This window comes from Pongo abelii, chromosome 13, assembly GCF_028885655.2.
Source record: "Pongo abelii isolate AG06213 chromosome 13, NHGRI_mPonAbe1-v2.0_pri, whole genome shotgun sequence".
Taxonomy (NCBI): domain Eukaryota; kingdom Metazoa; phylum Chordata; class Mammalia; order Primates; family Hominidae; genus Pongo; species Pongo abelii.
In genome coordinates, this window is record NC_071998.2 from 100,168,202 (window position 1) to 100,184,699 (window position 16,498).

Here is a 16,498-nt window from a genome sequence, read left to right on the forward strand (position 1 = left end):
AAATGTATTTTTAAATGTAAATGATATTCTACTTAGAAACATGTTTGAGTATTTTTAACATATAAAACATAGAATATTCAAAAACATATTAGGTACATTGACATTACAATATCCAATTTTTTAGTTTTAAGTTAGGGTAAAATTTTTCTATCACAAGCCATAAAGGTTGAAAAAAATTCACAGAGTCACCTAAATAAAAACGTATATCCAAGGGATGACAGTGAGGGTTGGATGTCTCGTTGAAATTTAAAATAAACAAAATTATTTAAGATGCTCAAAAAACAAGCTAAGAAGTTGTTGTTTTCGTCACATGTGGCCAGTTAAGTTAGCTGAGAACAGGACAAGAAGGGAGACAGTGAGAGAGAGGAAAGAGTGGGAAAGAGAAACAGAGACTAAGACTTATTCAAGAATAAAAGGAAACAGAGAAGGTCAAGCGAAAAAAAATGGGGGCAGGGGGAGCTGATACATAAAACTAAGGACCAAAAGAGGAAAAAAAGCAAAGAGGATAAAAACTTAGATGCAGGAAAAGATGAACCAACTCCCTGAAAGACTGAACAGAAAAAGACTCACAAAGAAACAGCAACTCGGAGAGAAAGGAAGAGAAACATAAAGAGAGGAAGCAATGGAGAAGGGGACCAAAGGCCAGAGGTGCTATCTCACGAGGCTGATCCTGTCCCATGCTCTGCTTTGGGCAAAGGAAACCAATCCCCCTGCCCTCGTATGGGAATTACCAAGTCTCTAAATGTCCCCAATCTTTCCATGCTGAAAGACTGAGAAGTTAATTTTTAAAGTTTATTTTTCAAAAAAAGAGAAGAGAAATAATTTTAAAATGACATTCCGAATGTTTCAAATGTGAATGAAGGGCATCCATTTTTTAAATTTAGAGATGTCAGTAAATTTATAGTTACACCAAGATACTCTAAAACTTCTACACTAACTGGCCTTATTTATCAAGCTATTAAGAAAGTATTCCACCACTGAGTTTTTCTTCTCTTTCATTATTCTGGGCCTATAGATTTTTCATTTTGCTTTGTTTTTAAACAAAATTCCACTTGAGTTTTAGTGCAAATAATCAATACTAAGAAATAAAACAAGGCCAGGTACAGTGGCTCACGCCTATAATCCTAACACTTTAGGAGGCTGAGGCAGGCTGATCATTTGAGCTAAGGAGTTCAAGATCAGCCTGGGCAACATAGCAAAACCCCATCTCTACTAAAAATACAAAAAAAAAAAAACAAACAGCAGGCATGGTGGTGCACACCTGTGGTCCCAGCTACTTAGGAGGCTGAGGTGGGAGGATTGCTTGAGCCTGGGAGGTGGAGGTTGTGTAGTGAGTCAAGATCAAGTCACTGCACTCCAGCCTGGGTGAGAGAGAGAGATCCTGTCTCAAATTTTACAAAAAAAAAAAAAAGGAAAAGAAATAAATAACTCTTGAGAAATGGGTTACATTTCAAATAACCCATGTGTGCTTTCTCACCCTCTCTTCTCTTGAATTGGTTTCCTAATTCACTCCACTTGAAATTTCTACATACCAACATTACCCAGTGCTGCAATTTTCTGACTTTGAGATGTAATGTAATAAAATAGTTCTCCACTTATGTATGTCCTTTCTTGGAACATACCTGCTCAAAAGCTCAAGCAGTTACTCTATCTTTACACCAATGCTTTACTATGTTATATGGAATCATCAAAGGAAAGAAAAAAGGTACTTGATCTTAGAGATCTTTTAAAATTAACTCAATGATTCAGTTATGAATTAGGCTCATAAATTAGGTAATCTAGCTCATTTAGTCCACTGAAGGTTAAATCAAATTTAATCCAATGAATTTAGTTCTCCTTTCCCCCATCTCTTGAGGGCAATTTCATTTCAATATAACACAAATTGAAGAAAAGTACAAAACCACCTACTTTCATCACTTGAGCCCAAGTTCACAGTTGCAGTGAGCTTTCATTGTGCCACTGCACTCCAGCCTGAGCAACAGAGCAAGACCCTGTCTCTAAAAAACAATTAAAACAAATAAAAATTTTTTAGAAACCACCTTCTTTGGTCAAAATTTTAAAACGTGACGTATATTTGCACATCATTCGCCAAGGATTGAACTCACTTACCCATACTAGTTTTATAGGGAATGGAGATATACACAACCATGTGAGAGTGTGGGAGTGTTTATTTTACACAATGCTTCTTTTCAACTCAAGTTTAAAACTTTAGGCATTGTCAAGTCTCCCCTCTCCTCTATTTCAACAGAAAAAAATGAAATCCTAACCCATCCAAAAGTCTCATTTTGATCTATTTTCAAGAAGTACTACATCTTTCTTAAGCCCTGATATAATATTTCCACAAAAGACATAGTTTTATTGTGTTTTAACACAACATATATAAATGATGTCATCTCTTGCTATCCTAGAGATTCATTCAAATTATTATTTTTTTAAGAAACAGGGTCTTGCTGTCACCCAGGCTGGAGTGCACTGGTGCAATTATTGCTCACTACAACCTTGAATTCCTGGGCTCAAACAATCCTTCTGCCCCAGCCTCCTGGGTAGTTAGGACTACAAGTGTGTGCCACAAGGCCTGGTTATTTAATTCATTAAAATTAATTTAAACATTACAATATGTGGACTATATGTTGAGGTACAACATTCCTAATATATCTGGATTAGCCTTTATTGAAGTTATTAAAAGTGTGCCTATTATAATGCCATGCCAATCATGTGAAGCATTTACCATAGACACAACCTCACACCTTGGAGAAAACACAAAATTCGATGTCACAGGTCATGACTACAATCTAAGTTAAAAATAAATTTTGAAATACTAGTTAATTAAAAAAAGACAATATATAAAATTATCTGCCAAGGAAACCATACAAATATTTCACAGATTTGTCTTTTTAAAAAATTCCTGTGTCTTTTATAGAAAAAGTATCAAACAGAGTGTTCTCTCTTGCCCTTACAATAACTATTGCCTAATGTGTTTTCACACATCAAAGGAGACCAGAATATCAGGCTGAGCCACATTTACGGAACTGAAAAGGAATAAAAATCATTTACAGGGGACAAAAGGACTATGAGACAGAATTTCTTACAAACACTTGAGCAAGGAGATACCATCCATATCCTAGACAACCTTTGCTGAGTTTTTCACCAAATTATACTGTGATAGCATTCATGCTTCACGACCTTCCATAGCTTATAATTAAAACTTTCAAAACAAAAACTTAGTTTGACACATGGACAGAAACATAGAGTGAAAAAGGCGATACGGGGGCATTACGGAATTCAATAGTAAAAACCAACATCTGGGTGTTCATTTACCTTCTTATTTAGCCAGTGCCAGAGCTTAAGGATAGGGGGTAAGGTGAGAAAGAGAAGATAAGAACAGTGGAGTATCATTAGAGAATGCAACCATAGTATGAAAAGAAAAGGAAAGCATGAGAAGGAAACCGTCCCAGACAAAGGAAAAACTAGGGACGGAAAAACTGTAACACATCAAAGTTTTAAAATCAAGAGAATGTAGTATTCCTTTAAGATATATAATGATTGAAATGATGATAACCACATCTTTGTTGGGAATCCAACAATTAAAAATACATAAAATAACCTGCATGTTCGTAGGCTTAGTGTCTCCATGCCTTTGCACTGCTCCGTCTGCTTGCCCTTCTGGCCATGTCTACCTAAGAAACTCCCGCCTGTGCTTCAACACTTGCTCCAGTATCACCTCCTCTGCTAACCTTCCCTTTCTCATGACCCTATGAACAGCGAGTCATTTCTTGCTCAGTGCTGCCACTGTATCCCACACACTCTTTTCCTACACAAATTCCTAATACTTACATAGAGCTTACTGTGTACCAGGCAATGATCTAGGGATTTTACACATATTACCTCATTTAACCCTTACCACCATTCTACAAGGTAGGTGCTATTGTACCTATTTTACTGGTATGGAAACCAAGGCACAGAAAGGTTAGGAAACTTTATGGATTAATAGTCCATGCTCTTTAACCACTAAGGCTCTAAATCTAACCACCATCTCTGAATTTTTATCAACTGCTGTCTTTCCCCAATAAACAAGGCTTCTGTATCTGGTTTTCCATGATTCATCTGATTTTCCATAGGACTTAATACAGTATCTGACATATGGTAATTACTCCAAAAATATTCACTAAACTGAGCCACTACCTAGCTACATAATTTTAGGCAAGTTGCTTAACCTCTCTGGATTTCAATTTGGTCCTAATATAATGAGGGAATTGAATCAGAAAATCCATTTCTCCCATTTTTATGAGGAAAAAATACTTACACAAGCCTTATTTAAAGTAAACCCATCTTATCCTTGTGTAAACCATAATTTTAAACATTAAACTTTCATCATAGAATTAGATATTAAACGTGTTATCAACAGTTACAATATAAACACCATAGAATGGAAAAGTTCAAACCACAAAATATATTAACTCCATTAAGACAGCCCAAGTCCTTAAAATACAATACCTTGCTATCAACTTTTAACAAGAATTTTCCAAGCCCGACAATGGGCCAAGGCGCGAGAGCTCCCTGCCGCTCCTTTAGGAAGCTTTCTATAACACCCCACCACACATGGTAGCGTTTCTCTAGGAAATCCACAACTCCAAAGTGAATGACAAGCTTTTTGAGTATCCAGACTAAAAAAGACAAAAAATACACATATAAACAAAACATAGATTAACAAGTTGTAACATGAAAAGGTACCTTAATTTCACACGATCTTTCTAAAACAGCAAAGCTAGTATTAAAAAGATCAATGTTAAAAAGCAGGGTGGGACTCAAAGTACTCCACACTGATGGAATTGGACCAAGTAACTTTTCAAACCATCCCCACCTGCCTATACATTATCTTCTTCGTGAAGTCTGAATCCTTGTAGAGTCAGGGATTATTTCACAGCCCATATAAACAAAAGATACTCTCATCGTGAAGATTTCAGTGACTACAATTCTGGCCCCTTGCATATTCCCCCTTCCTGGGTAAATAATACAAACCCCTGACATTTCCTCATCTCCTTGGCTTTTATAGCTGTTCTTGTCAAATGTTCTTGTTTTCCTTAGTTGCTCGTTATTTAGTGACCAGAAAAGTATAAGGTATTCCATATGCATCATGATTTTGTACCACTGCAGAGTAATGTTGTTCCTATTTCCCCATTTGATGCTGCTCTCAACATCTGAACAGATGCCAGGGTTCAGCAGAGAAGCAAGCTGAGTACTAGCAGGGCTGCTACAAATGGCCCAAGGCTGTGCACTGCAACTTCAGTGGGGACAACTCTCAAACCACACTGTCTCCTCCTGGAGTTGGGCAGAGAAGTGGCTCTTTAAGCAGAGGTTAAGCTTCCTGTTCGAAGCCAATTAAGAAGGTGGCAGGGCCAGAAAGAAGTGTTACTCAACTGTGAGGCTTGCCTTCAAGTTTGGACCCTGTATCTCAATCAGTATATAATTTCCCTAACTCTAGAGATTTGTGTTCTTAGCTCTGGCCTTACAACCTAAAGGTTCACAATTTGCTGTTTTGAACCATGAGCTCAGTGTTACACACAAGTTCAACAATTCCTTTATTACCATTTTTAAATCCCTACAAAAGCCCTAGAAGAACTCCTATAGTTTCAGTAAGTCCAGGGTAATTACAAGCTGTAGAAAAGCTTTTAGGGGCCACCTTATTCACAGCCTGCTCTCCCAAGATCATGTCAAATTCCTATGATGACTAGAAGGTTAAGCTATGACTAAGAGAAATGAAATTCCTGCTAACAAACTTTAAGGAAAAGAGAGTTGCAACAGCATTTGACACACAGTTTGCCAGCATAATAAAATCATCGGGAAAAAAACAAAAAAGTATGGAACAGGGCTGGGTGCAGTGGCTCACGCCTGTAATCCCAGCACTTTGGGAGGCCGAGGCAGGCAGATCACGAGGTCAAGAGATCGAGACCATCCCGGCTAACACGGTGAAACCCAGTCTCTACTAAAAATACAAAAAATTAGCCAGGCGTTGTGGCGGGCACCTGTAGTCCCAGCTACTCAGGAGGCTGAGGCAGGAGAAGGCGTGAACCCAGGAGGTGGAGCTTGCAATGAGCCGAGATCCCGCCACTGCATTCCAGCCTGGGCAACAGAGCGAGACTCCATCTCAAAAAAAAAAAAAGTACGGAACAATCTAGAAGAGCAATTTAAACTGTTCCACTCAGTTTAACAGGAAGCATGGCCATGGTATCTGCTCTGTGACTTGCTTAATTAAAGCTGTATCTTGTTCCAAATGCCTAACAAAAGTTCTATTTGAGGACACAAGAACCACATATAGGCCAGGCACGGTGGCTCACACCTGTAGTCCCAGCACTTTGGGAAGCCAAGGTGTGAGGATTGCTTGAGTCCAGGAGTTTGAGACCAGCCCGGGCAACATGGCAAACTACAAAAAATACAAAACAGCAGCCAGTGGACGCACCTGTAGTCTCACCTATCTGGGGGGCTGAGGCAGGAGGATCATTTGAGCCTGAGAGATCGAGGCTGTGGTGACTGGGTGACAAAGTGAGACCCTGTCTCAAAAAAAAAAAAAAAAAAAAACAGATACAAACTTCAACCATTTATATTGCATGCTCCCTGAGGACAGGCACTACTATACCTTGCTCTGGTCATAATAAATGTTAAAAAAAAAAAAAAGCCTATTTCATTAACTATCCAATTTAGTGAGGAAAAATAAAAATAAGTGATGAAAACTAATGATCTAGAAGGTAAATGGGCTAATAAGTTTAGACTTTTAGACTACGGTGGAGAGCAGCTTCCAAAAATCAGATTACGTTTTAATCAATAGTGAAAAACCTTGACACAGGAAATGAGGAGTAATCAAATGTAGGAGGTACTCAGAAGGCAAAATCCAAAGCAGCCACTAAGCACTTAATAAATTTGGCACAAAATATGGCTGCCATAAGAAGAGAGCCCAAATAATCAGGAAAATATTAGGTAAAAGATGTTTCTACAATGCACCTGTCAGAGAAAACTCTTCCTTACTCTTTCTAGTCTTAGAAGAAAGACAGTTTTAGAGAGAATCAAAACAATAGAGGTGGGCCTTAAATTACCACAGCATTAAGATACAAAGACCTGATTTAATGGATTATGGAAAACTATGATTCCATTTTGATGTAATACATATAATATAGATATACATGTAATTTAATTTTTCTGCCAAACAAATCACAAGACTTTGCATACATATATTTCTCAAAGCCTACATTTCCTTTGAATTAAAAAGGCAAGGTAAAATGTGCTTCCCTAAGAGTAGCTCTCAAAAATCATTCAATCTCTGCTAGGCGTGGTGGCTCACTCCTGTAATGCCAGCACTTTGGGAGGCGGAGGTGAGCGGATGACTTAAGGTAAGGATTCGAGGCCAGCCTGGCCAACATGGTGAAACTCCATCTCTACTAAAAATACAAAAAATTAGCCAGGGGTGGTGGCGCATGCGTGTAGTCCCAGCAACTCAGGAGGCTGAGGTGGGAGAATTGCTTGAACCCAGGGGGCAAAGGCTGCAGTGAGCCGAGATCGCGCCACTGCAATCCAGCCTGGGTGACAGAGCAAGACTCCATCTCAAAAAAAAAAAAAAAAATCACTCGATCTTCAAATTCCAAAACACAGATGATTGTTAACATTCTCCTCCACAGAATCATGGATGGCTAAACAGTCAAATCTCTACATGGAGCTATTAATCTCAAATACTACATGAAATTGTAAGAAGCTAAACACATTTTTTGAGCTTAAAAGTGAAATATTGGCCAAGCGCGGTGGCTCACGCCTATAATCCCAGCACTTTGGGAGGCCGAGATGGGCAGATCACGAGGTCAGGAGATCGAGACTATCCTGGCTAACATGGTGAAACCCTGTCTCTACTAAAAATAAAAAAAAAAATTAGCCAGGTGTGGTGGTGGGCACCTATAGTCCCAGCTACTCGGGAGGCTGAGGCAGGAGAATGGCATGAACCTGAGAGACGGAGCTTGCAGTGAGCCGAGATGGTGCCACTGCACTTCCAGCCTGAGCAAGACTCCGTCTCAAAAAAAAAAAAAAAAAAGTGAAATATTAAAGAAGTATCAAAGTAATAAATTAACAAAATGGTGTTTGTTTACTATTTAAATGCAAACATAAGATTGTTTTACTTTGCAAGATGGTAAATGTATCTCAAATATTAAAATCCAAAAGTAAAAAAAGAACAAAAAAATCTTCAAAGACAAGACGAGATCGTACTTAACCAGATAACGACCTGCAATCGGCACTGGCAGCAACTGCACAATCCACAGGTTCAACCAGATCTGCACGATGACAATGGCCCAAACCAGAGACACGAAGTAGATGTCACTAGTTTTCTTCTTTCTAAGAAACGTTCCTATTTCAGGCCTTCGTCTGCCCAGAGTAGGTGAAGGGGAAGTGGGTGAAGGGGAGGAGGGTGAAGGGGAGGTGGACAACGTTGGAGTGGATTCTCCCCTGTCCACTGCTTCTGAAAAGGGAAAGAAAAACACCACACACCGTATTAGTCCACATGAGGAAACGGGAATACAGAGCCACTCATTAGGCTAGACTGTTTCAGGCCTTCAAAATGTGCTGATATGGTATGATTACATCAGGTTAAAAAAGACAAATATATTTGGACCTATGTTTGCATATGCACTGAAAAACGTGGAGAATTACAATGCCAACAGAGCTTGAATCTAGGAAGAGTAAGTTAGTTGGTGATAGAATTGGGAGTCGTTAAAACAAAATACGTGACAAAGTAGCTGAGAATTATAATTATCCCATAAAACTTATTCAAACTATTTAAAGAAACAAATGCTAAAATATACTAGAATTTCTATATTTAAAAATCCCTCTTCTTTTAATAGAACTTTAGATTAGGTGTATTTATATACATTTTTGACACAAGAAGACTTTTCAGTGTTATTTCACCTAAAATGGAACCAACCAATCTTAGAAGAACCCAGGGCTTTCAAACAGAAGATATAAAACATGAATGAGATAGAAAAACAATGACAGATTTCTCGAGTGAGGATTTTCAAATAAAGGAAACCATACTGGATTATTTTACATAAGACACTGTTTTCTAACAATGCAACCACCATGTTACATTTTACTATAGGGTGCTATTATTTCTATTTCCCAGTTTTAATAAGATATACCATACACATCAGAAATTATATAACTCTTAAAGTAGTATTACTCTATATATACTATAATAATGAAAATTATTAAGATCCTAAAACTTGCATTTTGCCTTCCATTAGAAAAAAATGTTAATTACAAAAGTATGTCATGTTGAATGTGTGGATTGTTAATTACAAAAGTATCATACGTCAGAAAAAAAGTCTAGAAAAAAGAGAAAAGAAATAAAAACTCCCATAATCCCAACTTCACATTTTCCCCCCGGTCTTTTACATAGTTGTAGCATGTTCTACTTATCCTTTCTCATTCTTTCTCTTCAGCTGAAAGTCAGCTCCACCAGAGCTAAGACCTTGTCTGTTTTGCTCTCCCTCCACTGAATTCCTGGCACATACAATAGTATCTCATATATAGGAGGTGCTCACTAAATAAATGAATGAATGACTTCCCTGTTGTTCCACAATTTTCATAAGCAACCACACAGTAGCCCACTAAGTGCTGTATCATCATTTCCTTAGTGTTTTTAATGTTAAATGTTCAGCTATGAGTAAATTTTTACTACTGAGATCACTTGCACCCTGGTAAGTCAGCTCACCTCACTAGGATCAACATTCTACCCTTAAAAGTGCAGGGCTAAAGCCCAAGCTAGTTAACAGATGCTTTTGTTTGACTTTGCTCTGAGTTATCTTTCTAATTTGGAAACTTCATGTTGGTGGGTGTGACAGATATTTGGAAGAATTAGTCCAAAACCAAAACATCATTTCCTCTCCACTTTAGAAACATAATTCCATGTGCAATAAAAATAAGTGTTCCTACTACACCAAATTCCTTTATCTTAGCTGACATTTCTAAAGTCAGTTCTTCAAGGAGAATTCACTCTAAATATTCCCTAACTCCAAATACCTCTGGCACTAATGGACCTCTCAGCACAGACTAAGGTGGCCTCTTACATTCTGGAACTCTGCAAGAGTACAGCATGACTCTACAGCTGGTGTATCTACCAGCTGGATTCCTCAGGAGCCTGCAATTCCCAAAGCCAGGCCACACAGGACAATGAGTCCAAAACAACCAGAGGGGTCTGTTTGAGGGGTCAATATATTAACACATGAAGCATGCAAACTTTCAGAGAAAGAATGACAGAGAAATGGATGACTGCAAGATGAAAATAAAAGTCTTCCCCAAAAAAAGAGTTGGGAAAAGGGAACAAAGGAAGAAAAAACAACAGGAAGAGACAGGGCAAAATAAAACCATGGAGGAAAACTGACAGTTGTAGAAGAAAGAAATGGAAAATAAGAAATCAAGATAAGATATGTGTAAAGTGGAGGGAAATGTGGGAAAGGTAAATGGAGACTGAGAAAAGGAAAATAAGAAAAACAAAAGCAATGAAGAACAGAAGAAAAATAAGAAAAGCCTTTTTTAAAAAGGAAAGAACAAAGAACCAAGGTAAGAAACTCAAGAAGGTAAATAATTAAATGTATTTAAAAAGTGATATATGAGAACAAAGATGAGAGGGAAAAGGGCATAAAAACAGGAACCAAAGAGAATAAATGAAGGATCAGCAGGAATAAGTAGCATTTTGTGATGCTAGTGTCCTGAATTTTACTTTCTATGTACATTTCATTTCCCAGAATAACCTTGATGTCACCAGAACACCAGTCACCTGCAGGCTGAGTGGAGGGCTGGTCTTCACTGCTTGATTCATACCCTGTGATAGAGATGGCCAAGTTTGCCAGAGTAGAAGCTGCCATGGAGATAACCTGCCCTGGTAACTCTGCCCCTGTAAAAGAAGCATCCATTTTCAAAACTCTTTAAAGTAGGAAATAATGGCTGCAAATTTAAACACAGTCCAACATTTTCAACAACAACAAAATAAAATAGTTACTACTGACCCACTGAATAAGTGGTTCTTCACTAAGGAAGAACCATTAAGAATCGACATGAAAGTGTGCTAAAAAAGCAAATCCCTTGACTCTCTGTATACCTTCCTCCTCTGGGAACTTCATGCTGGTGGATGTGGCAGACACTACACATGTAAATTTGGAGTCCCACACTTACATTTGTTAACAAGTTGATTTTAATGCATACTTCTATTGAAAAACACTACCACATCAAGTCTGTGAGCTCCCTGATCTGACTGTCTTAGGCTATGTTGTATGACTAGGTCTCACCTTAGTACGAGATAATCCACATTTGGTGGTCATAACAACAACATTCCACAAATGAGTATGCGAATATATGGGTATTATACAAAACCATATGGATTTATAAATTACATAACTCAGTACAGGCAAAATCCACCACTTGAAAATCTAAGGGAACATCATGACGTTGTTTCATGTTATATATTTCCATGTTAAATTCCTAATAGGTAGTACCAAGCTCAATCATTTGCACTAAATTCAAGTAAATCATTCACTGGCAAAGGAGGTCTGTCAACCTTTAACTTTCTATAGCAGACAAGGAAGAATAGCTCACATAGCATCAGGTTCTAGGCACACTTTCTTGCACACTAGACTGGAGAGCTAAAAAATTATATTTCTTGGATTCCCCTGCAGCCGAGGTCTCACATGTGACACAGTTTCTACCAAGCAGGTACACCTGTGCAGGACTTGAGAGCCTGAAGTGGCACACTGTAATTTGGAAGCCAGAGCTCTCATATCAAACAGTCGGTCAGGAAGGCATATGGTTTTTCCGCAGCAACTTAGCAGAAGTTCTGATGTCTGATCTCTAACTTCACGGCGAGCAGCAGCAGCCGTGGCCCTCTGCCCAAACAGTCCTTCAGTGTCACTGAGCATTTCTCCTGATTGCACTGCTTCCACCTGTGTCAGATTCCAAGATTAATTGTCTGGTCTTTCCAGAAATTCCATGTGCAAAAATTGTAAATGCTAAGCAATACCTCCTACTATTTATTTAAACTACCTGGGGTAGATTCTATTGTTCACAACTAAGAACACTAGCAATTCCTAGTCACCAAATCATACACCCACACTCATACAACTGAGACATTACTTTTGGTAGGCCAAGACTCGGTATGGCAACATAGGATTCTGCCACCCCAATGAAAAGAGCCATGATCCTTCAGAAAGCCGATGAATTTCAGCTCCAAGTTAACTCCACATACCCAAATATCCAAGGCTAGCCCTCTCCCAGAAAGCAGCAAGCCAGAGCCTGAGGTGGATCTTTGGTAGATTCAGACATCAGGATAAGAGTACTCACCTTGTTCAGTCATATCCTGTCCCTCCTCTAATAAATGCCCCTGTGACCTGAAAGAGTTCATTTTTAGGTATGGTATCATATCTCTCAATATGAGAGAAATTCAAACTCATGGTCTGAGAGGAAAGCGTAAGTTACATTTCTGGATTAGGACCTTACTCTCCTGGCCTGTGTATCCAAGGCCCTCCTGAAATGCCAATAAGACAGCAAGGGCTGACAGAGAAAAACAGTGTCTTTCATTTCTTACATGTACTGTGTGCTGGGGATAAAGACACAGACCCTGCCCCCAGGGAATACAGTAAAAGGTATGAATTAAATAACCACACAAATAAATGTGTGTATACAAATTATGGTTGCTATAAAAAAATCCTGGGTATCACAAGCATTCTTATATACCAATTACAGACAGAGAGCCAAATCATGAGTGAACTCCCATTCACAATCGCTTCAAAGAGAATAAAATACTTAGGAATCCAACTTACAAGGGACATGAAGGACCTCTTCAAGGAGAACTACAAACCACTGCTCAATGAAATAAAAGAGGATACAAACAAATGGAAGAACATTCCATGCTCATGGGTAGGAAGAATCAATATCGTGAAAATGGCCATACTGCCCAAGGTAATTTATAGATTCAATGCCATCCCCATCAAGCTACCAATGACTTTCTTCACAGAATTGGAAAAAACTACTTTAAAGTTCATATGGAACCAAAAAAGAGCCCGCATCGCCAAGTCAATCCTAAACCAAAAGAACAAAGCTGGAGGCATCATGCCACCTGACTTCAAACTATACTACAAGGCTACAGTAACCAAAACAGCATGGTACTGGTACCAAAACAGAGACATAGATCAATGGAACAGAACAGAGCCCTCAGAAATAACACCGCATATCTACAACCATCTGATCTTTGACAAACCTGAGAAAAACAAGCAATGGGGAAAGGATTCCCTATTTAATAAATGGTGCTGGGAAAACTGGCTAGCCATATGTAGGAAGCTGAAACTGGATCCCTTCCTTACACCTTATACAAAAATTAATTCAAGATGGATTAAAGACTTAAACGTTAGACCTAAAACCATAAAAACCCTAGAAGAAAACCTAGGCATTACCATTCAGGACATAGGCATGGGCAAGGACTTCATGTCTAAAACACCAAAAGCAATGGCAACAAAAGCCAAAATCGACAAATGGGATCTAATTAAACTAAACAGCTTCTGCACAGCAAAAGAAACTACCATTAGAGCGAACAGGCAACCTACAAAATGGGAGAAAATTTTCGCAACCTACTCATTTGACAAAGGGCTAATATCCAGAATCTACAATGAACTCAAACAAATTTACAAGAAAAAAACACACAACCCCACCAAAAACTGGGCAAAGGATATGAACAGACACTTCTCAAAAGAAGACATTTATGCAGCCAAAACACACATGAAAAAATGCTCATCATCACTGGCCATCAGAGAAATGCAAATCAAAACCACAATGAGATACCATCTCACACCAGTTAGAATGGCGATCATTAAAAAGTCAGGAAACAACAGGTGCTGGAGAGGATGTGGAGAAACAGGAACACTTTTACACTGTTGGTGGGACTGTAAACTAGTTCAACCGTTGTGGAAGTCAGTGTGGCGATTCCTCAGGGATCTAGAACTAGAAATACCATTTGACCCAGCCATCCCATTACTGGGTATATACCCAAAGGACTATAAATCATGCTGCTATAAAGATACATGCACACGTATGTTTACTGCGGCACTATTCACAACAGCAAAGACTTGGAACCAACCCAAATGTCCAACAATGATAGACTGGATTAAGAAAATGTGGCACATATACACCATGGAATACTATGCAGCCATAAAAAATGATGAGTTCATGTCCTTTGTAGGGACATGGATGAAACTGGAAATCATCATTCTCAGTAAACTATCACAAGGACAAAAAACCAAACACCACATGTTCTCACTCATAGATGGGAATTGAACAATGAGAACACATGGACACAGGAAGGGGAACATCACACTCTGGGGACTGTTGTGGGGTGGGCGGAGGGGGGAGGGATAGCATTAGGAGATATACCTAATGCTAAATGGCGAGTTAATGGATGCAGCACACCAGCATGGCACATGTATACGTATGTAACTAACCTGCACATTGTGCACATGTACCCTAAAACTTAAAGTATAATAAAAAAAAAATTAAAAAAAATCCTGGGTATCTCGTGACATCCTAGCAACATCTTGGGCAGAAGGAAAGCTGTGAGAAGAACCCGGCATATTAAAGACAGTGAAAGAAGGTCAGTGTGTCTGGAACACAGACAGCTAGTAAGAAACTGGTATCAAATAAACAAGGCTGGAGAGGTAAGCTAGATGATGCAGATCACAGAACACCATATGAAGGACTTTAGTCTTTATTCTAAGATGAAGAAGAAAGCACTGAAGAGTTTCAAACAGGATAGTAGTCTTTTTCTCACTGAAATGTTATTGAGATAAAAGTATACTCATATGCAGCTGCAAGAAATAATCCCAGTGTACCACCATTTGTCCAGTTTCCCCTGACACAAGATACCGAACAGTATCATCACTATAAGGATCTCTCATGTTGACCTTTTATAACCACACTCAACTGCCTCTCACCCCTCTCACCACCCTGTAAATAAATAATCCATTTGAAATATAAGACCATTCTTGCTTGTCTGGAGAAAAAGAGACTAGAGGGGACCTATAATGGGTACAGGGAGAGAAGTTGTTGCAGTACTATAGGCAAGACTTGATGTCAGCGTGGTCTACAGCCACAACAGGGGAAACAGGGAAAAGCGGCTGTGTTAAAGAGACGTAGAAGAGTCAAAGCGGATCACACTTGGTGAGGAAGCAATGAAGGGAATCAAAGAGACGAAGGCATCCCAGTTTCCAGACTATGGTTAGGTAGAGAAAATGTAGCAGAGCTGGATGAAGATTCTTGTCATATTAGAGTTATTTTTAGACTTTCAGATAGAAGTTCCACAAACAGGCTGGGTGCAGTGGCTCATGCCTGTAATCCCAGCACTCTGGGATGCCAAGGCAGACGGATTACCTGAGGTCAGGAGTTCGAGACCAGCATGGCCAACATGCCGAAACCCCGTCTCTACTAAAAATACAAAATTTAGCTGGACATGGTGGCACACGCCTGTAATCCCAGGTACTCAAGAGGGTGAGGCAGGAGAATCGCTTGAACTCAGGAGGCAGAGGTTGCAGTGAGCCGAGATCGCATCATTGAGCTGAGATCACACCAATGAGCCAAGATCACACCACTGCACTCTGCCTGGGTGACAGAGTGAGACTTTGTCTCAAAAAAAAAAAGAAAGTTCCACAAACAAACTGACCTATACCAGAGATGGGGCAAGACTTAGCTTTACAGCAGTACACCCAGGAGGGATCTCTTAGGCCCCACTCAAGAGCAAAGTTTGAGAACACCTAATGGCCTGGGACAGTACAGTAGAAAAAGGAAAAACAAAAACAAAGACCTTCAGGTCAAAAATTTTAAAAATTAAGAATTCTCTCTTACATAAGATTACAGACTAGTCAAGGGTCTTGAATTACTAAACTGGCCTCTTCAAAAGTAATTTAATTAAGTAGTTACTCATCTTGAGACACTGTAAGAAAAGTAAGTCCCTTGATGGTTTTTGCAAAATAACAAGATCGTTGGATAGCTCTTCAAATAATGGACTTTCAGTTCAGCTGCATTTTATCTTACATTTCTAAATGCCTACTAAGCATTCATTCATCAAATAGGTGACTAGGCTATATGCTGATATAAGACTAAGCCCCTGGTCTCAAATTCAGTCTGATACTTAAGAGCTAATGTAAAGTAAGTGTAAACTGTTAGGGAGCAGCATGGAAATCAAATCCATGCGGGGAGGTCTGGGAAGGGTTTCCAAAGCAGCTGTCTGACAAGAATATTGAAAGATGCCATCCTTTAAATCCATTTTAACAAAAGTGAGCTAGATAAAGAAGACAGAACAGTTCTATCTTGGAGAGGAAGCCCGAGAGACTGGTGTCTTAGAGGGCAGGGGTAGAAAAGTGTTTCAGGAAGACAAAACAGCAAATATGAAGACACAAAGGCAAGGAAAAGCAGAAGTGTCCTCTTCAAA

The 16,498-nt window shown here is 39.0% G+C and overlaps 1 protein-coding gene across 2 annotated transcripts in view; it reads right to left on the reverse strand.

Annotated features, from left to right (window-relative positions):
• The window catches only part of TMEM245 (transmembrane protein 245), a 98,612-nt gene that overhangs the window by 59,081 nt on the left and 23,033 nt on the right, over positions 1–16,498 (reverse strand). For both annotated transcript variants that reach the window (XM_002820078.6, XM_024252091.3), the window contains exons 4-6: positions 10,811–10,927; positions 8,261–8,494; positions 4,495–4,664 (exon numbers count right to left, since the gene is read on the reverse strand). In XM_002820078.6, the coding sequence (XP_002820124.6) occupies positions 4,495–4,664; positions 8,261–8,494; positions 10,811–10,927 (521 nt within the window). The remainder of the gene's footprint in view (positions 1–4,494; positions 4,665–8,260; positions 8,495–10,810; positions 10,928–16,498) is intronic.